The sequence below is a fragment of the Danio rerio genome, chromosome 16, assembly GCF_049306965.1.
Source record: "Danio rerio strain Tuebingen ecotype United States chromosome 16, GRCz12tu, whole genome shotgun sequence".
Classification (NCBI taxonomy): Eukaryota; Metazoa; Chordata; class Actinopteri; order Cypriniformes; family Danionidae; genus Danio; species Danio rerio.
In genome coordinates this window covers 38,127,501-38,149,766 of record NC_133191.1, presented here as the reverse complement: position 1 = coordinate 38,149,766, position 22,266 = coordinate 38,127,501, and the positions used below count along the sequence as shown (strand labels likewise).

Below are 22,266 nucleotides of genomic sequence, written 5' to 3'. Positions count from 1 at the left end.
AATCAGATTAGAATGTCTGGATAAACTGATCTGAGATCGCTGCGTGTGTTGTGAAGGACAGATCTATCGATCCTCGAAATCATGATCAGCAATGCAGCGATTGGCTGACAGCACAGCAGCGTAATGACATCATCTGATTAATATTCAATTATCCATGTGAGCAAAATTACATCAAATTAGCAGTAAACGGTTTGTTAAATATGACACGCAATAACCTTCCACATTTGTTGTGAGCTGCAGGCTTTACACTTTTATGTGTCAAGTGTATTATCATGTATTTCAATGCAAATCAATGTATTTAGTTCTACATTTAGAAAAGATTTTCTTTATTATTGTAGCCGTTTTTTTAATCGGTGTAAAGAATAACTGGTTGTTTACAAAAGCATTTTAATATTGATAAAGGCGTCTGGAACTTTTGTGAAGCATCAAAACACTGGCATATTAACTATCAAAACATGTTTATGACTGCATAAATGGATTATTGCTTTAAAAAAAGTGACATATTGTGCATTTCTATTATACACAATTTGTACTAAAGCGATCTAAAAATTCATATAAATAAGTTTTCTCTTTGCACCACCAGGTGGCAGTCTTTGTACTTTCATTTCAAGGATGCAGATTGCATAAGTTTTATTAATATGTATAACTTTATTTATTTTATTAATAATTATAACTTTATATATATAGTTAAAAAATATGTACCATTTTCCCTAGTGTTTATAACTACTACTGTAAGAAAATATCAGAATTCGGAACATACTTTCTGTATTATCTTTGCTTGAACTGAGCCGATCTAATCCTGTTTATATGAATTGAACCTGCTCCCGATCAGGTTTGACCTAGCAGAACTGTTGCTATGACAACAACTCTCGGATCAGCTTTGAAGAACGAAACGATCCTGAATCGTGTCAAATCGTCAATATCCAAATCCAGCTAACTGAGTAATCCACGTACGAAGAACGGACCCCAGTGCTCCATCAGCCATGATAATATTTATATTATTGTGTAGTGTGTCACGGTTTTCATATCTTGTAGTGTGTGCACTATTAAAATGTGAGGTATTAGCATAGCCATGATGGTCAAAGTATGGTCAGTGGTATTGAAGTATGGAAGTTCATTCATTATTAAATGTCAAACTTGTATGCATATCACATTAGCCTGCTGTGAAAGAAATTAGACAGACTTTGAAAACATTTACACCATGCATGCTAAGTTAATAACAAAGCTCTTTTCCGTTATGAAAACATTTATTCGTTCAGAATGAGACACATTTAAATGGCTTTTATTAAACACGTCTTGTCCTGTGTTGTTTTAACGAATGCCATTACAATTTGTGTTTAATTTATTGCATATTATGAGATTTTTTTAATATTCTAAATAAAACTAAAGGATTTAGAAACTCAGCATACTTTTTACTCTAACACAATTTCATAGGGCACTATAAAGTCTAAAGAACTTAATTCTTACATTTGCTTAGTTTTTTGCAGCCTAGGGCTATGCTTCTCACCATGTATTGTATCTTTTCTAAAACATACAGTATAGTGTAAAAGCATGTTTATTACCAAGAAAACCAAAACGTCCACCAATCTTATATTTTAATTGAACTTCCATATGGCTTAACATTAGTAAACTAGCCTACTGTATGTGTGCCTTGGAAAACGGGTCCTAAATCTTGCCTCACTTCATTAACACTCAGTGCTATGCCTCCACTAGGTAGTGAGAAAACACAAACAGAGCAACTTTCAGCAACCCTAAATTGTCGTCTTGCTGTGTGAAGGATGAGGAGGTGTTTTAAATTTCCACAGTATAATAGACAGAATCCAAGACTGCCCCTGGGCCTCCCACATGTCAAGCATAAACTCAAAATATTGTACACTAGCATGTATTCGATGCATTAAATGTAGTAGTAGTATGCCCACACGGAAGATGTCTGCAGATTATTAGCCCATCATTGAGACTATTTACTTCTGCAAATGTATGTAAATTAATATTTATTATTTTTTGTTAATTTCAGCGATATTGTTTTGATATAATAATAGTAGAAATATTATCAATAGAAATATTAAATTATCATATGATTTATTTACAATACAGTTTGTAAAGTAATATTTTCTGTCTTTTAGTAGACATATTAGATGTGAGACTTGCTCCATTTACCAATTAATCTAATCTAATCTAATTTAATTTGCATTGTAAACATTAAATAAAAATTAACCATTTATTATTTTTTATTTCATATATTAAGTTTTTAGTTGCGATTACTCCTAAAATCATTCTGCATAAATCAGCAGATTTCTTGCAAAACTCAGCAGAGAAAGATGTCTGCCGACTCTGTCTGGCCCTAGTAATCACTGATGCAGCATGTAGCTGGACTTAACCAAACATTTTAGAATAGCTAAAGGAAACATTACCATTGAAATGGATGAATGAATCAAATGTTTAAGCGGTCAAGTATGACATCCTTTTGAAACTCTTTTGAATCATGAAGTTAAACATACTCTGTTGCTTCTGAGCATGGTTTTTAAAACACTGCTGGTTTTATTTATTACACTGAAGTTGTATACTTTACATGGAGCTTGAACTGTAATGTATCCTCACTTCTCTTTTAGATGTTTTTGAATAGTGTATTGCACTACAGATTGCTAATGCAAACAACTCAGAGGTATTTAGATGTTGAGAATCAATCTCATTGGCTGCTAAGGTGAAAGCCTTCAAACATCTGTACCATGTAATTGGAAGAAGATTGGTTAGCACCAGCTTTTAAAATGAGCACAGAATATTCAAACTGTGATTAAATTTCATAGTAAGTCTGTATTTTTTTAACATATAAAACATACTAAAAGACTAAAAAACATAAAAAAAACTTCAAACCTAATTTTTTATACAGTAGTGTACTCTGGATATACTGTAGTTTTGATGTCTTTCTGTCTCTTCGCCTTATAGGAGCAGTATCGTTTCTGTTATGAGCTGGTTCTGGAGTATTTGGACTGTTTAGAGGTCAGATAGCGGATTCCCCTTCTCCAAATCCCCCATGCTGACCTCACTGCATGGAGCAGGACCACCAGCAGGCTCAATCATACCCCTTACCTCCCTCTGCTGCCCTACTTTCTGCCATCGTACCTAGATCCAGATGAGACACACACAAAAAAAAAAACAAGAAGTCAAGTTCTCTGCCTTTTTACCCCAAACATCCAAATAGGTTGTGTTCTTTCAGTTTCGGATATTTTCAGCGAGCCTGGCTTGGTGCGGTGTGGTTGCTTTAGCTCTGCTCACAGAGATAGTGTGCCGTTTCTAAAAACAGCGGCTTTATTTTACACCTGCCTGTTTATCTCCGACGTTCTGGACTGAAGAGCCGAAATAAACATCTCTTGGAGAAGATCTTCTCTTCATGTGGAGTTGAAAGTCGGGCGTCTCTACCGTGGCTCTTAAAAACAGGAGTCAGGCACCTGCAGTGCCCATTTTAAAAGAGGACAACACAAACACACATGCATGCACATCCCCACACACACACAGAATCAGCCAGCAGACAACTTTCCATCAACTGCCTATCAAGAAGCAGATGCCTCTTCGGCAACGTTTCCAGCAACAGCGATACAAGTTTTCCTCTCGTCTGATTGGTTATTGTATCATCAGAGGCGGAGTTTGTTACTATATATGGTGCCATATGAGGAAATTGACGGAAGAGTCAGATGGCCATACTTTGGCTTTTTTATCTTGTTGTGACTGTTGTCTTTTTCCTCTCACTTGTATATGTATATATATATATATATATATATATATATATATATATATATATATATATATATATATATATATATATATATATATATATATATATATATTATACACATACATACACACTTAATGTCTGCTGGAAATCCCTTACGTCTTAAGGTGTAAGTCTCAAGTGCTAACAGTGGCCCTGTGTGCTTAAAGCGAAGGAAGTACATTAAGAAGGGGCAGACGTGATGGCATTGTAAAGCTTGCGATGGATTACACCCTGACCTTTATCCTCTCACTCAGTGGTTTTGAGAGAGCGCAGTTAATAGTCTTTTTACAACGGGAACAGTAGATGAAACTGTGTCAGACGTGAAGAGAAAGGACCAAAAGGAACACCGGCAAATCTTCTTCTTTTCACTCGTAACTATTTATCGGACTGACTCGTGTTCTCTGAGTGGATTTTGTTTAACAATTGTGCAGCTTTGAGTGTACAGCTGAATCCTGGGCTCGAGGTTCATCATAGCATCGCTTTATGTTTATCCACGTTCAAGGTACATTTATGTTCCATCGCAGTGTGTGATGGCTGTTTTCTTACAATAGCAGGACATGTGATAAGTGTGCTTTCCATTAATACAGTATACTGTAGATCATTCATTTCAAGCATCGGAGATGCAAATCCCATATTTGAATCATTAGATTTGGCCATTCACACCTCAGAGGTCTTTATGCTTATTAAAATTCTCGAAAGCAAAATATTACAGTTTATAATTCACCCATATTTTAGCATGCTTTAAAGTTGACACTTGTTTTTATTGGTTTTAAATACAGTTTAATTTAATATCAATTTGACAAATTTGAGATTTCTCTTCTTTTGGGCCATATTGTTTAAAATAATATTATATAAATAGCTTCAGTTGATTAAATAAGGCTGTATTTGTCATTTTAAGCATTTAGATTGATTATTTCTATTAGATTTCTTTTTGTATTAGGGCTTTAAATACAGCTCATATAAACTTGAAATGACCTTCTGAGGGTAAAAATCTACATTTTTATGATGTTGAGAAACCATTGTTCACTGTCTATTAGTTCATCAAATAATCATTATTTTCTAAGAGCTACTTTGTGTTTTATTCATAGAAGTTTCCACCGGACATTTTAGTGTAGGTAGAACAGTGATGGAAATACAAACTGTAATTACCACTAATTAATGACACTACTTTAACTACAAACTCTAAATACAAATGGTCAGAGTATCCCCATCAGTATTACAAACACATCTCTGAAACTGTTATGACCCCAACTGTGAAATTGCCATATCAGCAAGATGCCAAGTTAGCAAACCACAGAGGCATTTTCCCAATGATTACATTAGTCTGCATTAAGCTTCTCAGATGTCAACATGACACAGTCCACCCCAATATATGCCTGATAACCAGCTAGTTAAAGCAACTTCTGCCATTATTTACTAATCCTCATGCTGTTCCCAAACACCTAGTACTTAAATTCTTACTGAAAATGCAAAAGGAGAAGTTTTAGATGAATCATTACAGCTTGGGACAAGATGATGGTAGACTATTCATTTTTGGCTAAACTGTTCCTGTAAGACAGTCATTGAAAACATGTTTGAAAAGAAATTTCTGTGATTGATTTTTCACCAACACTCCCCTGTTGACTTTCTTGGAAAGTGCCTGGACACTCAGAGTTCAAGTGGAAGGTTTGTGTACATATAGATGTATATTTGTGTTCTGTGAATAGTATGTGAATCCTGAAGTTTGTTCGGCCAGATTTAACCATTTAAAAGTAACAGAAAGAGTTGAATGTACTGTACTTTTTTTCTGAAAATGTCGCCAAAAGATTTGACACATGCTCAGTTTAGCTGAGGATGATCTCTAAAAGCCATTCCAAAGTCGCCCCTTCTGACGGCCCATACAGTCACTTTAAAACCATTCAGTGATTGCTTTATTATTGTTTTAATGCCATGCTCATCCCAAAGACATTAGCCAACTTCTAATGGTAGTCACTAATTCTGCATAATTATTGTCCTTGTTGTTTCAGTATGCAGAGAAAGGAAGGACTTGTTGACAGATGTTGAGCCAGGTTCTTGTTTTTTCGTGCGTTTTTGTTTGTTTGTTTGTTTCCAAGTGTTTCTGTATGATACTGAATGGACTGAAAAAGAACTGTGTTTTTGACCATGTGTTTGTGGGACAGGAAGAGGATGCAGAGGTATATATCTCACGGGGAACTGAGGGTTGGGGTGGGACGGGGTCTTCAGACAACAATAAAATGTTCTAAGACTGTAAATGTTTGCTTGATTGTTTATTTCACCGTTTGTGCATTTGTGTAGCTTTCAGACCATATCAATCAACAAAGGTTCATTGTGAAAATGTCCCCCTATATACACTTCTGGAGATCGCAAATTATGTAGTCAAAGCTATTATGTATGGCTGCATTTTGTCTTTAAAATGAACGATACAGGACGGTGTGACGCTGTTTCTTTTCGTGCTTACCAGCTAAACGCAGAGCGGAGTTGACTGTGACGACAGGGTTCAAGTCTGGTGAAGAAGGTTTCCAGAAAGAGGTTGAGAATGTGGTCAAATCTGAAAATGTGGTAAAAATCAGGCTGCCACAAAGGCTTTTCTTTTTCTGGATTGATTTTCAAAACACTGTTGGTTGGGTTTATGCAAGGGGGTGGGAGGTAAATCAGTCGCTTGGTCAGTTAGTCATTCAGTCAGATGACAGCAGCCTCTGGTTGATTTAAGGTGGAAGAGCAGGAGTAAATGGCTCTTGTAAGAGAAATTTGAGATCTCGAAAAGCATACACAGCGGACTGGCAGATTCATGGAAACAGAAAAAAAATGCAAAAAAAAAAAGGTAGCTCCTGGGACATATTTTAACGCTCTCCAGAAATGTATATAGGGGTACATCATTAGAATGAGTCTGGATTGATATCAATAGATGGTAAATGAAGGCTTGTGCACACTGGTATGATGACCAGTATTTTTACAGATGTTTTTCGATGTTTGTACCCTATCAGTTTTCACTGGTGGTGGGCCATGGGAAGTTGCAAAGTCACTCCCTGACATTAGATGGTGTTTAATAACAAACAGGAAAACAAAATGTGGTGCTGTTTTTTTTTTGTTTTTGTTTTTTTGAAAGATTTTTTTAAGACAACTTTGCTTATTATTATGATGTTACAGTATATTGACAGAAAGTGAAGTAAATATAGTCTCAGAAAGTGAGAGGAGGATTGGTTTAGGAAATGTTTGCAAGTCAGGACCCAAAATTGCACTATATATCGGCACCCATTAAGCTATCGGTGCTGAGACAACTTTAGGCTTCTGACATTCGGCAAACCCATACACTTTTTTCTTGTGAATTTATTGCGCAGGCTTTTCCACTTGTGTTTAACCTCCTCCCCTATAGCACATAAGAACCTAGCCAAAGGTTTAATTGGAAAACTTACAAGCCCTAACCAAAAATTAAGTGAAATGAAATTCACCATTGAATCCTGTTTGATCTGCAATTCCTGCAATTCCATTTTGCGCCTGAATGCCACAAAATAGTGTTTTACTGTTATTTTTTAAATAAACCTGCCACTATCATACAACATAAGCAGGTCGCACACCAGAAGCGCCGCTCGGCGCCGCGACACGGCGCGTACATGACAGATTAAAGTATCGCACACCAGACGCGCACATTCGAATGATATTTAACATGAAACTAATCAGATGGCGCTCTGTGGCGCGGCTGAAAAATGAACTGCGTCCTGAGCCGTCGCCGGGCGCCGCCGACTTGCGGCGCCGGTGTGTGTATCCTGATAGAAACCTATGATTAGAATTCTAAAATACGTGGCGCTGCGCGACGCGCCGCCGAGCGTCGCTTCTGGTGTGCGACCTGCTATAGGCTCATTCTGAAAACATAGCCCTATATACATTTCTGGAGGTTGCGAATTATGTAGCCAGAAGTATGTATGGCTGCATTTCATCTTTAAAATGAACGCTACAGGGTCATATGATGCTGTTCCTTTTTGTGCTTACCAGCTGAACCCTTACCTCTGTATGGACAGCTTTCTTGCTCTTAAGAGTTTTTCCAGTCACTCGCCACACACTTTAATGAACTTGGGACACAGAGAGGAGTTGACCACGACGACAGGGTTCAAGTCAAGTGAAGAACGATTTTAGAAAGCGGGTAAAACAAAAACAGAAGCCATTAAAATAAACAAGTAAATAGCAGGGTGAGAATTTGGTAAAATCCTAAAATGTGGTAAAAATCAGGCGAGGGCTTTTCTTTTTATGGATTGCTTTTTAAAACTGTTGGTTGGTTTTAGGAAAGGGGGTGGGTAGGGGTTTCAGCTGGTAAGTCAGTTAGTCGACAGCAGCCTCTGGTGAGAAGAGCAGGCATGAATTGCACTCACAAGAGAAATTTGAGATCTCAAAAAGTGTACACAGCGGGCTCTGGTGGATTTACGAAAAAAAAAAAAACATAGCTCTTGGGATGTGTTTAGAGCTCTGCAGAAATGTATATAGAAGTACGTTTTGAATGAACGTACCTTGAGTGAACCTTGAGTTATCACTGATTGTCCAGCCTTTAACGTGACATGTCAAACTAAAAAATGAATCAGTTTTTTTTTTTTTTTTTTTGCTTTAAAGAGGCGTTTACACCTGCGATTTTGTGCATTGGTGTGCACACTCACATATGTGACTTTGATTATTTGGTGCCATTTTATGTCATGCAAAATAAAAGAATCATTTATTCCTGAAAAAAAAATGTCCTTATAAATATCTGAAAAGGAACAAGAGTTGTTGGCGTCATAACGCATAGGGTTTATGTTACCTAGAGACTGCAGTCATGCATATGTTAAAGTACATTTTTGCAGTTTCACAGAAATGTAAACTGAAGCACACACTGCAAAACAGTTTTCTGTATTTTGTGATTCATCTTTTTTTTTTCTTCACTTAGTCTTTTGGATTGCATTGTGGGATCTTGATAATTCCTCTGAAAGCTTTTGATGTTGAAAAGTTTGAAAAGAATTTGACTTTTTATTGATATTTTTAGTAGTTTGAAGTGACATATTGTCTTTGGGGTTTTAAATTATGGTACAGAAACCTGGTTATAAGCTCCCAGTACATTTTCTGTTATTTTACAAACTTAGCTCTCTAGATATTATTTCCTAAACAACATTTAGTCTCAGAACCACTGACGTAAATAAATGTGTGAACTACTATAACCAGCGATCTAATCCTGGCAGATCGCTGGTAAACACACAGTTCGCTAACAAACTACAAATCTGCCATTTTGGACTACAAGTTCCAGTCATGCACTGCTCACACACACCTGTTCCGAGACCTGGTGATGACACACACTCACACACAGACACACAGAAGCTGCTTATAACTGATTACATGCACTATAAAGAGAGCACTCACACACATACTTCTGTGCTGAGTCTTGTTATACTGTTTATGAACATTACAATGCGTTTTCCCTGCCTTGCCTTACCGGTCTTGACCCTCGCTTTGTTTTTTTTTAACTGTTTATTCCTGTCTGCTGCCTGCCTTTTGACCACTCTCCTATTATTTGTCTACAACTCTCGATTATCTGCATATACTCGTTTGCCCCTGTTTTGACCATTTCTTGCCTGACCATCTCTGTTTAATAAACCTGCATTTACATCTGCACTTCCTTTGTCAGCGTGCTATTCACATTACAGTTACCTAAGTATGGGTTTCTCTAGGTGGTTCATTCTGCTGTGGCGACCTCTCATAAATAAAAGACTAAGTCGAAGGAAAATGAATGAATGAACGAATGAATGAATGTGTGTCTCTAAAAGCCTTTTAATATCAAAGCCAAACGTTTAACTACTTCAAGAACAGAAATTGAAAAACAGAAATGTTTCTGCACATGTACATTGCAATGATCTATTGATAGCCATTTGTTCATTTTCTCCTGTTCCCTGATAGTTTTTTTATTTTATTATTTGGTCTGTCTGGGATTATTTTGTGATAATAACTAGGAGAGCTGTATGTTGTTTCCTGTTTATAATAAACAACATTTATAAAAGAGTCATGGCATTTGCTACAGAGTATGCACACGTTGCTGCTGTGGAAAACCTATTACCAGACATGCAGTCCATAATTATGGATGATCTTGGAAAAAAGTGAAGGCTCCGATTGTTCTTGGGTTCATCCTAAATGGAGGTTGAATATAAACACTGCGACCGCACTGACATTTCATATCCTTCTGCTTTGTCAGGAAGATCTTCTCTTCAGGGATGAACTCAGAGTCTCTGCTGATTCATTAGATTCTCTCGCCCCTTTTAGACCACCTTCGCTCTGTCTGCTTTTCAATCCTTCCCTCCTGACCGTTCCTCAGTCTGTAGCTTCTTATCAGTCTTTCTATCCCAGTCATACCTATTTTTATACCTGGTCTCTACCCAAGTCTTTCAATCCCTCTTTTTTTTTGTATTCCCTCCATTTCCTGCGGTAGATGTGATACCGCAGGCTTTCTCCTGTGACATACAGTAACTCGTGGAGGAGATGTGAATTATTCAACAGGCCTGCAAAGTGATCCAGTGTTGGAGCTTAAAGACATGCCAGATTAATTAGAGGACAAGACCTCCTCTGTCATAGAGCATATACTGAACTACAGTCCTGAGGAGTCACGATGGCTGGAAGAAGCAGTGCTGCTTACTGCATTTTTCATAAGTATGACAGTCGCTCAGGTGTTTACAACATATTCCTTTGTTGCTTTTGCTGTATTTTTAGAAATATGACAAAATACCCTGATGTTCTGACTATAAAAGAGAAGGTTAGATATGATAAAAGCTAAATAGTATATTTAGGACAAGAGTTTTTTTTTTTAATCTGACTAAATTAGCACCATGTAAAGTATGAACTATGCACTGTAAATAAAGGACTTGATTTAACAACAGGCGACGCAGTGGTGCAGTGGGTAGCACGATCGCCTCACAGCAAGAAAGTCGCTGGTTCGAGCCTCGGCTGGGTCATTTGGCATTTCTGTATGGAGTTTGCATGTTCTCCCTGTGTTTGCGTGGGTTTCCTCCGGGTGCTCTAGTTGAATTGGGTAAGCAAAGTTTCCGTAGTGTAGGTGTGTGATTAAATGTGTGTGGATGTTTCCCAGTGGTGGGTTGCAGCTGGAAGGGCATCCGCTGCATAAAACATGTGCTGGATAAGTTGGTGATTCATTCCGCTGTGGCGATCCCAGATTAATAAAGGGATTAAGCCGAAAATAAAATGAATGTATGAATGAATGAATGTATGAATGAATGAATGAATGAATGAATGAATGAATGAATGAATGAATGAATGAATGAATGAATGAATGAATGAATTAACAACAAACAAATGCATGCTACAGTGAAAATCTGGGAGTATTTTACTTTTACTTACAGTGGTACCAGGGCTGGCCCGTGGAATAGGCAGTATAAGCAAATGCCAAGGGCACCGTACGTCCAGGGGGCACCAGAAATGGGGAAAGAAAAACAAAAGTAAGTTCCATTATTCTTAAAGCGAGCTGGTATTATTACATGAGAAAAAAATAAGGCCACATTATTTTTAACCGCATAGCAAAGCCTACTAAGTAGTAGTAGTACACTGTTAAACCCAATAGTCAACCCTGTCAAATGAAATGAGTGCAGTAAACTCAAAATTTACTGAAGGTTAGTTCTACTCATTTGAAAAGAGTCTTGAACTCAGTGTTGAAGGTAATGAGTTAAATACCTCATTACTTCATCTTAAATGGAGTAAGTTCACAGTACTCTTATAGTTTAGTTTTTTAACTCAATTGGTTTGTTGCAATTACTTTCCTCAAACGGTTGCCCATCACCATCCCGTTTAAGCATTCTACTATATTTCCCTCTGTTTTTTTAATATTTCTTTGAAAAGTAAACGTACAATAAATACAGATCCGAACTTAAATATCAAATAATTGCATGACCTTTTCAACAGACTTGAGCAAGGTCATGTTAATAGAGCATCCTCTATTAACAAACTTCAATTAGTACAAAATGCAGCAGCCAGAGTTCTGACCAGGTCTAGAAAATATGATCATATCACCCCAATTTTATCCTCCTTACACTGGCTGCCTGTTAAGTTTCGTATTGAATTTAAAATATTACTTCTCACCTATAAAGCTCTAAATAATCTAGCTCCTGTTTATCTAACCAACCTTCTGTCTTGCTACAATCCAACTCGCTCTTTAAGATCTCAAAATTCAGGGCTTCTGGTAGTACCTAGAATAGCAAAATCAAGTAAAGGAGGTCGAGCCTTCTCTTTCATGGCTCCTACACTCTGGAATAGCCTTCCTGATAACTTCCGAGGCTCAGACACACTCTTCCAGTTCAAAACTAGATTAAAGACCTATCTGTTTAGTAAAACATACACTCAATGCATCACCTAGCGGGTTCCACACAGGCTTCTGCATCTTGCTTATAAACACTATGAACAGCAGCTACGCTAATTATTCTCTTTATTCTCTATTTTCACCTGGGGATACTCATCCCGAGGTCCTCAGATTATGCGGAGTCACTGATTGGATCCAAGACCAGCGACGAGATGATCCCAAGGATTACATATCCGGGACCAGGCCATATCCTGAGCTGATGCTGCGCTGATGGTCATGGGGAGTGGAGAACATGAGTCTGATTCCAGCGACGCTCCAGGGACAGACGAGTCTTCGCTGAGGCCATCTTCCAGCCTCCACCACGGCGACTGAAGCTCTGCACAAGACTTTTGGCCAGCGGAGAAATTAAAATGGTCGTGCCCAACTGAGTCTGGTTCTCTCAAGGTTTTTTTTCTTCACTCCCATCAGGTGAAGTTTTTTTTCCCTCTCCGCTGTCGCCACTGCCTCGCATGGTTCAGGATTGGTAGAGCTACGCATCGATGAATTTGCTCTTCAGTGTTTGAACTCTCAGTAATGATTAAATCACACTGAACTGAGCTGAACTGAACTAAACTGAACTTAAACACTAAAACCTGAACCACACTGTTCCAGTTACTATGACCATTTATGTGAAGCTGCTTTGACACAATCTACATTGTAAAAGCGCTATACAAATAAAGCTGAATTGAATTGAATTGAACTTGTATTTCAATAATTAATTAATTTTGTTCCAGTAAAAAAGTTATTAGAAAAACATGCATGACACAATTAATATTAATAATATAATAGACTCAAGACAATCATGTTTATGGCAGATTTATAACAAGTAGTTATACTTCAATATCACCTTTGCATTTAAAATTACATAACCGAGCAAATTATAATTACATAAAATCTCCTTCATTATAAAGCTTTTATGACAGTCTTATAAACACCCCCTTCAAGTAAAATGCTACCATTTCTTTCATTACTTTAGCTTTGTGTGCTACCGTTATGGTATTTAGTAGTTGTGTAAATGACACTAAACACCTTGTACTACTGTGTTTTCCAGCTTGTTGTAAAGCTGTTTGTGATGAGCTTTGGTTCACCATATGGCTTTCCCATCCGCATGTTTGAAAGGTACAATGCAGATGTTAGTACTTCATCTGTTAGGTAAGTGACTAACATTATGTCAAATATGGTAGTTTACTATGCATTTTTTAAATATTGCTACCATATTTTTAACGGTAAAATTCTGGAACTTACAGCTGTTAGTTTTTATATATTTGTATATTGTTATTTTATTTTATTTTATTTATTGTTTAATGTTATGTGGACTTAAAATATGAAAGTCACAAACAAGAACGACTATTTTTAAACCAAATAAATGACATTATTCAATTATACATAACAAGCAATGAAAAAAAAAAAACACGGTTACACACATTATTTATGTTGTCCCAACACAAATCTATTAAGTTAACTTAAATTTAAGTAGAATGAACGTAAAACAATTAAATTGTCCCAAAAAAGAATTGTGTCATTTCAGCTCATTTTAAATAAACAAGCAGCAAAACTATTATTATTATTATTATTATAATTATTATTATTATTTTAATGCATATTTACAAATACATTCATTCAGTTAACCCTTCACTATTCAGTCGCTGATTGAATACATTTAAATACATCTAATCAAAATTCACAGTGAAAAACGTTCACTCATTTATTTTTCCCAAAAGGATCCTTCAGCATTCCAGTACCCTTGTGATTTTGCCACTCTTTGAGGTTCTTCAGACATTTTGCTGATGCTAATCGCCTGTCCTTGTAGAGGTCAGACTTTAGACATTCAATCTCCTCCATCTTTATCCTGTCTCTGTTTTCATGTTGTTACTGTTAAACGCACAGTTGTGAGTGCCAGTGCTCTCTTCTCTGCACTGTTTTCTATGTAAATTGTAGGTTTGCTATGTATATTTCACACAAGTATCTACAAATATTTGCCATTCAGCTGTTATCTCTTTCCGTTGCTGTGTAGAGCAGGTGGAACCTTCTTGGCGCTGCGGTTCGTTGCCTTGTAAAGTGAATAGCAGAAACCTCAGCCAGATGGCCTGCTTTAGGATGATCCTGGTTGACAGATATTGTGGTCATCCAAACGTGCCCCTTTATCTGCTTTGGTTTGTACATGTAGGGATCTCTGGAGGTGCTTGAGTGGTCTATTGTTCAAGCTCAGCACTCAGGATAGAGAACACAGTACCAGTCAAACATTAGAGATTGGGTTAGTTTCAAAAATTGTTTAAAAAAAAACTACCTTCTCATCACCAATGTTGTATTTATTGTACAACTATAAATAATAAAAAAAATAAATAGAAACATTAATATTTTATTTACTTTTTTAAATAATTTTAAATAACATTAATGTGGTTCAAAGATTGTTCTGTTAGGTTCAATTACTATTGCTACTTAATCATTAATTCTTATGTAATTCCACACAATTCCTTCATGTTGTCCCAACACAAATTGATTAAGTTAATGTAAATGGATTGAACATAAAACAATTAAGTTGTCCCCCAAAAACCTTAAGCATTGTGTTGATTCAGTAAATTTTAAATAAGCACTTTGAACAATCGGCAGCATGAGGATATTTTTAATGGTGTATCACAGTTTCCACACAAATATAAAGCAGAGGGGCAAAGCTCTCAACTGACCACCACCTGGTGGTGAGTTGGAACCGGTGGCAGGGGGGAAAGTTGGACAGATCTGGCAGGCCCAAACTTATTGTGATGGTCCTCTGGGAACATATGGCTGAACCTCAAGTCAGAGGGATTTTCAACTCTCACATCTGAAAGAGCTTTGACCAGATGCCGAGTGAGGCTGGAGATATTATGACCGAGTGGTCCATATTCTCCAATTCCTTTGCTGACACGGCTGTGAGAAGCTGTGGACGTAAGGTCTGTGGGGCCTGTCAAGGCAGTAGTGGACACCTGAAGCAAAGGATGCTATCAAGCTAAAGAAGTAATCCTTGCAGGACTCTCAAGGCAGCTGATGGGTACTGACAGGCCAAGCGTGCTGCAACCCGGGAGGTTGCAGAAGCAAAAACTCGGATCTGGGAAGAGTTTGGGAAGACCATGGAGGAAGACTGTCGGTCGGCCCCAAAGAGACTTTGGCAAACCGTCCAGCACCTCAGGAGGATAAAGCAGCTCCAAATCGACAGTGTTTACAGCGGAAATGGGGAGCTGTTAACCTCGACTGGGGATGTTGGCGGATTGTGGAAGGAATACTTTGAGGATCTCCCTAACCCCGTTGACATGTCTTTTATTAAGGAAGCAGAGACTGGGGATGCAGGGGTGGACTTACCCATCACTCAAACTGAGGTCACCGAGGTAGTTTGCAAACTCTGCAGCGGCAAAGCAGCAGGGATGGATGAGATTCACCCTGTGTGTCTTAGGTATCTGGATATTGTGGGGCTGTCTTGGCTGAAATGTCTCTACAATATCGCAGAAAGGTAGGGGACAGTAGGGGACGGTACCTCTTGACTGAGGAACTGGGGTGGTGGTTCCCATTTTTAAGAAGGGAGACTGGAGGGTGTGCTCCAACTATAGGGGATCACACTCCTCAGCCTCTCTGGGAAAGTCTATGCCAGGATACTGAAGAGGAGGATCCAGCCGATGATTGAACCTAGGATCCTGGAGAAACGATGCTGTTTTCGTCCAGGCCATGGTACACTGGACCAGCTCTATACCCTCACCAGGGTCCTCAAGGGTTCATGGGAGTATGCCCAACCAATTCATATGTTTTGTGCACTTGGAGAAGGCAATTGACCATGTCCCTTGTGGCATTCTGTGGAGGGTGCTCTGGGAGTATGGGGTCAGAGGCGCTCTGTTGAGGGCCATCTCATCCCTGTATCAACAGGGTAGGAGTTTGGTTCGCATTGCTGGCAATATGTCAGTGTGACAAGGCTGGAATGAGAATCAGCACCTCCAAGTCCAAGGCCATGGTGCTTGTTATGGCCCAAACTCAAAACTGGCTCGAATAACAACAACAATCAAGGTTTGGGCCGAACATATGGAAGACACAGATGTTTGAATGGTTAAATTGACGTTCCGTCAATACGTTTAATTTCCCATAAATCATAAGTTTTCAAAAGAGACAAAACATTAACAAAAATCAAGTCAACAGGTAGGGCAGCTAAGGTAAACAGGTCTCTGACTATACTGTTTTAAATGGACAGATCTTACCTAAACTCCCGTTAAAGGAATAAAAATAGATGAGTCTTCCGAGCCACTGCTTACCTTCACTAAACTAAATAAATAACAGAATGTGACTATGAAAAATAAACCCCTACCTGCTACAAAACAAAGTATCAAAATAAACAAACTAGTTAACACATTAAGAAATAAGAATCAAAAGATTAACATGAACAAAACACTAAATGGAGCGGCATCTGGATGAATGATTGCCTGGCTTGCGAAACACTGCCAGCCAGACCGCCTAAGCGCAAGCCACCACCGAGCTGAGGGAGAGCGAGAGACTGCAAGATAGAGTGAGAGACAGAGACGCCATTGCTGTCAGCCTTATATAGTGGAAATCCCCAGTGACGTCTCAGGCATCATCCAATCCTGGATAAGCCGGGTGAAACACTCCTCCTAGAACTCGATCGCAAGCACAAACCGGCAATAAATAAATAGATTAATTAAATAACACAGACCCACGTAACAGTGCTCCATTGAAAAAATTTTCCTTCACCACAGGTTGAGGAGTTCAAGTATGTTGGGGTTTGTTCACAAGTGAGGGAAGGATGGAACATGAGATTAGTAGGTTGATTTGTGCAGCAGTAATGCAGTTGATGTATCGGTCCGTTGTGGTAAAGAAGGAGCTGAGCCGAAAGGCAAAGTTCTCGATTTACCACTCAATCTAATTTTCTTGCTCTCACCTATGGTCACGAGCTTTGGGTCATGACCGAAAGGACAAGATATTGGATAAAAGTGACCCTTTGCAGGGTGGCAGGGCCCACCCTTGTAGATAGGGTGAGGAGCTCTGTCACCTGGGAAGAGCTCGGAGTAGAGCTACTGTTTCTCTACCTCGAGAAAAGTCAGGTGGCTCAGCCATCTGTTTCAGATGCCTCCTGGACGCCTACGTAGGGAGGTGTTCCAGGCATGTCCCACTGAGAGAAGGCCTTGGGGAAGACCCAGGACATGCTGGAGGGACTATGTCTCTCGGCTGACCTGGGAAAGCTTTAGAATCTCCCCGGAGGAGCTGGAGGAGAAAGTGTCTGGGGAGAGGGAAGTCTGGGGTTCTCTCCTAAGACTGCTGCCCCCATAACCCGGCCCCGGAATACCGGTTGAAAATAAATGAATTAATTAATGAATGAATATTACAGCCTTCAATATATTAAATAGACAATATATTACAGGCATGTATATAATTTTTTTCTGGTGTTTTACTTGCTCTTTGCAATCTGGCAACCAAGCATACAATATATTAAATAGACAATATATTACAAGCATGTGCTATACTATGAGCTTTCATGTTTGCAGTTGTCAGTTGTACCATAAACAGTTAAAATCTTTTTTTTAACCAATTAAACATTTCTGATCTGGTGTTGTACTTTGTTGTTGCAATCTGGCAACCATGTGTAAAATACAGTATATTATATAGACAATGCATTACAAGCATTACTATTAGCTTTCATGTTCACAGTTGTCAGTTATAACATTTTTATACTTTTTGTAACAGTACATAAAGTTAAAATTCCCCAATCAGAATTTACGTTAAAATTATAAATGATCTATCTGGTGTTTTACTCAATCTTTGCAATCTGGCAACCATGCATAAATTAAATAGTACATTGTTATGAGCTTTTATGTTTGCAATTGTCAGGAGTACCATATAGAGTTAAAATCCCCAATCTGAGCTTTTTTTACGGTTAAAATTATATATTTTCTATCTTGCATTTTACTCAATCTTTGCAATCTGGCAACAATGTGCATGTGCTCTTTCTACACGGTGGCGCCTTGTAAAGTGGGTATTAGAAACCTCAGCCAGATGGCCTGCTTTTGGACGTTCCTGGTCGACAGATCCTATGGCCGTCCAAACGTGCCCCCTTATCTGCTTTGGTTTGTACGTGCAGGGATCTCTGGAGGTGCTTGAGCGGCCTGTTGTTCCAGCTCAGCGCTCAGGATAGAGTACACATAGCTCAAAGGCAGATAGCCAGGTGCAGTGGACACATGGATGAGCTCCAGTCCTCCGTTTCTTTATCTTTCCTCCACCCTGTGAATCTCTACAACCTGTTATAGAGCGATGGCTCGCTGTATGAGGCGCAGGTCTGCACCATCTGTTTCTCCTCAGCTTATCTGTATGAGAGATGCCGCTCTGTTTATCAAGTGAGGCTTTCGCTGTAAATGCAAAAATGCTTCTTTTTGTGGGAAAGAATGGGCGATGCAAATAAAGTGCATCCCTGATGAAAAGCTTCGAGGCTGTGAAAATGTTCATAGATGTCATTAGATTTAATATATGTATATGGGTCAAAGACGAGACATCATTTCAGATATATAACATTTTGGGGGGGAAAGGTGAATGTATTTATATATAAAGCATATTAAATGGAGGTTAAGTTGCTATTTTACAGTAATTTTTCAAAAAATACAATGTCAAAATGCAAATGCACTCTCAAAATAACTCAAGAGATCTGTTACCACATAATTTAATACATTGTTGTTACTTAAAATTCCTAAATTGCTAACTGGATTTAAACCTATAAGTTTGCGGAATAATTTTATTAGGTTTTTACAACAAGAAAATATTGATAATTACATCAACTTAAAAATGTGGATAATTAAAAAATAAATATATCTGTCAATAAGTTTAAAACAACATTTTACTCCAAAAATTGGGTCTATGATTACATCTTTTACAAAAATAAAGTTCTGATTTTAAAATTTCCTTCCCCACAAAATAATAAAGAAGCAAGATGGGTCAAGATTTAGGCAGAGTGTTTGGCACAACAGGCAGTTTAAGGTGAGATGTCTTTGTTTTATTTAATTTCCTAAATAACTCTCCTTTCCACAAGAGCAGATATGACCAAACTAGGGCCTGTGGGCTAAAGTTGGCCCATGGTAACCTCTGATTTGACCCACCATCCCATCAGACAAAAGAGGAAGAATGACGGGGACAGTTTAGAGACTGTAATTTCAAATTAAATGTTATTTTTTTGTGTGTTTGTTTTATAGGCTCCAAAAAGCTAATGGAAATTAAACATTTTAATTAAATGAATTAGAATATTTAAAAAATGCACACACTGATACCTCATTAATAGAGCACAATGCAGCGACATCGGTGAGCAAATGGAGCAAAAGCTGATGCTTGACTAGTGTATTCGGCATTAAACTCAACTGTGCTATAAAAATGTGATTGTATTTTTATTTTAATGGGCCAAAGGTTTGGTAATATACCAAACTATATTACATTAAAGTTACTAGCTAATATTATATACAATAGCTAATTTATTTAATAATATTTAAAAATAAATAGAAAATCTTACTTTAAATCATATAATGATTATATGATTTAAAGTATTATTTTCTATTTGTTTTTTAAATATAATAACATAAATTAGCTATAGTATACTATTAGCTTAACTTGTGCCTCTATTTAATTTATTTAAATAAATTTTAGAATTAACTTCTTAAAATGTTGAAGGGTTGAAAATCAGATCTAGTCATTAATCTGTAAGACTGATGTTGTGCACAAACAAAAGGTAGCACTTTACTGCTTGCAATTCACCAAAATTGGTATCAGAAACGTCAGAAAGATTTTTGATAAAATCTGTATTGGTATTGATATAAAAAATCTTATATGGCCATATATATACAGCACATATTCTATTTGTATATTAATGGAGCCTTGATGAACATTTAAGTGACTTTTAAAAAACAACACTGACCTTTACTGTTGTGTATTTTTGTATCCTTCTAAATGTCGTATTGATTACATGTTTTTGCCAATAGCAAAAACAATACTCCAGTTTTTCAAAAGGATGTATTAAAATAATCACATATTGATCGACACAATTTGCTTAAAGGTATAGTTCACCCAAAACATATTTACTCTCCTTCCATTTGTTCCAAACCTATTTGTATTATTTTCACCTAAAACATCTTTAAAAAAAAAAAAAACAAACAAAAAAAAAACTATTAAGATTTGTACCTACTTGAGGGTGAGTAATTTATGACTAAATATTATTTTTGGGTGAACTATCCCTTCAATAACCCCGAGCAATTTGTATTTCATAGAAAACAGAACATATGAACTTGTTTTTGTCCTGGATAATTATGACTGCATAATATGATCTAAAAGCTCCTCTGTAAGCACTTCATAGAAAAGCATTAATGCACTTAATGCACTCTCAACCCCATTATTAACCCCATTACTAAATCTTACTACTACATGTTTGCTTTTTAACCTGTGCGCAAGCCATTTTTCTGGCTAAAATTGAAATCAGAAGGACCCTGTTTGCTAATTATTGTTCACATTTTAAAGGAATAGTTTTCCTAAAACTAAAACTGCTGTCATCATTTGCTCACTCTTTAATTGTTTATAACCTGTTTTGAGTTTCTTTCTTCTGTTGAACACAAAATAAGATATTTAAAAAAATGCCTGCTGCTGGAACCCATCAACTTCTTCCATATTTATTTTTCCTGCTGTGAAAGTTGATGGTTTCTATCAACCAACATTCTTCAAAATATCTTCTTTTGTGTTTAATAGAAGAAACTCATGGTGTCAAAAACCACACAAGGGAGAGTAAATAAGAAGCCTGAACTCACCCTTTAATATTTAAAATATATATTTACGTGAGAGCTTGTATCATCTTTACCACAGACAGAACTTCAAAAAGTATCCACCTGTCATTAAAGTCCAAACTTTGAGAAAATAGAAAAACTTTTGATGGGTTGGCTTTTACAATTTTCTCTCTGAAAAATGATTCATCTTGCACTCAAACTGTCATGAATTTAAAATAGAGTCAAATGCACATATGATCAATGTCCAGCAATATTGCCTCATTTCACTTTGCTCAATGCATTTGAAACAGTTTTTATGCATCACGGTGGTAGAAGGTCATCAATACAGATGGGGCTGATGATTTTTTTTTTATTGCTCTGTCAGTTGCTCTGTCAGACAGTGTAATTCTTTGTAAATAAAGTCTGGCCCACCTTTAACTTACAACTATACAAGCGCCATTATCTGCAAATGAATGTGAACTTTAGTGAGGCATTTCATCATGTAGCATTGCTTAGGGCTTTTTCCAGCTGACATGGCTTTATGTTTACATTTTTCACTTGTAAATTACTTTTTAATCAGAGAATCGAACAGATATACACAGCAAAATATGGGGACCCAAAACAACTCTATGGGTGTTAATTTCAACACTTTGAAAGTGTCTCATGGGGTCCACTCAAAACAGAGTTAAATCAACACTTTCAAAAGGGTTGGCACATTGACACCGAAGTAAGGGTTAATTTTAACTCTGGGCAGAGTTAAAAATGTAACTATATTTAACACCGCCTGGTAGTAATTTTTTTTACTACAATATATTGTTATTTTATTCAACTCTCTTGAGTGTAAATATGGTAAAAAGGTAAAATAGACTGTAAATTACAAAAGAAAAAAACATTTTATTTGAAAACATTCACCACTTCAACAATTCATTCAGTTTTTAAAATGCAACAATGTCAAATATGCTTTAAATGTTTTATTAGTACAGACAGTATCAACAAAATATGTATGACCAGTGCTCAAAAAGGATGTTTCAGTCCTTTGGTCCAAACTTGATGTGTTATCAGAGCAATTTGAAAGTTCAATATAGCGTCACTCATAGTTTTCTTCTGAACTCATAGTTTTCTTCTGAACTCATAGTTTTCTTGTAAAATTACATTTTAAACAACTTGATGTGCAAATCTTTCACTTCGGGTGTTTCCTTGGTCCTCCATATCAAACACAGCAGTTTAAATGAAGGTATAAATGCTGTAAACTTGTGTGAAAACAAACTGGAGCTAGGAAATCTCATCAAGCATGTCCTGTGAATGAAGTGCTTCCCAGCCACAGGATGACCTTTTTATCCATGACGATGTAGTAGCTGCTGATCGCTCGTCTGGTGGTTCCTGATGCACGGATA

The 22,266-nt window shown here is 37.2% G+C and overlaps 1 protein-coding gene and 2 long non-coding RNA genes across 31 annotated transcripts in view; 2 read left to right on the top strand and 1 right to left on the bottom strand.

Annotated features, from left to right (window-relative positions):
- Window positions 1-6,021, top strand: part of ptprub (protein tyrosine phosphatase receptor type Ub) — a 442,833-nt gene extending 436,812 nt beyond the window's left edge. For 27 of the 29 annotated variants that reach the window (XM_073924678.1, XM_073924674.1, XM_009292427.5 and 24 more), the window contains one exon: window positions 2,944-3,196. In XM_073924678.1, the coding sequence (XP_073780779.1) occupies window positions 2,944-3,006 (63 nt within the window). In that variant the 3' untranslated portion in view covers window positions 3,007-3,196. 29 annotated transcript variants of the gene reach the window in all.
- A 4,328-nt stretch (window positions 6,022-10,349) lies between these two features.
- LOC141378244 (uncharacterized) lies at window positions 10,350-12,816 on the top strand. The gene is made up of 3 exons (XR_012392255.1): window positions 10,350-10,440; window positions 10,651-10,802; window positions 11,131-12,816. It is a non-coding gene; the product is annotated as an uncharacterized lncRNA (long non-coding RNA).
- A 9,013-nt stretch (window positions 12,817-21,829) lies between these two features.
- LOC137487934 (uncharacterized) overlaps window positions 21,830-22,266 on the bottom strand; it is a 2,685-nt gene continuing 2,248 nt past the window's right edge. The window contains exon 6 of the long non-coding RNA XR_011006756.2: window positions 21,830-22,266. This exon is cut by the window's right edge and continues 43 nt beyond it. This is a non-coding gene — a long non-coding RNA (uncharacterized lncRNA).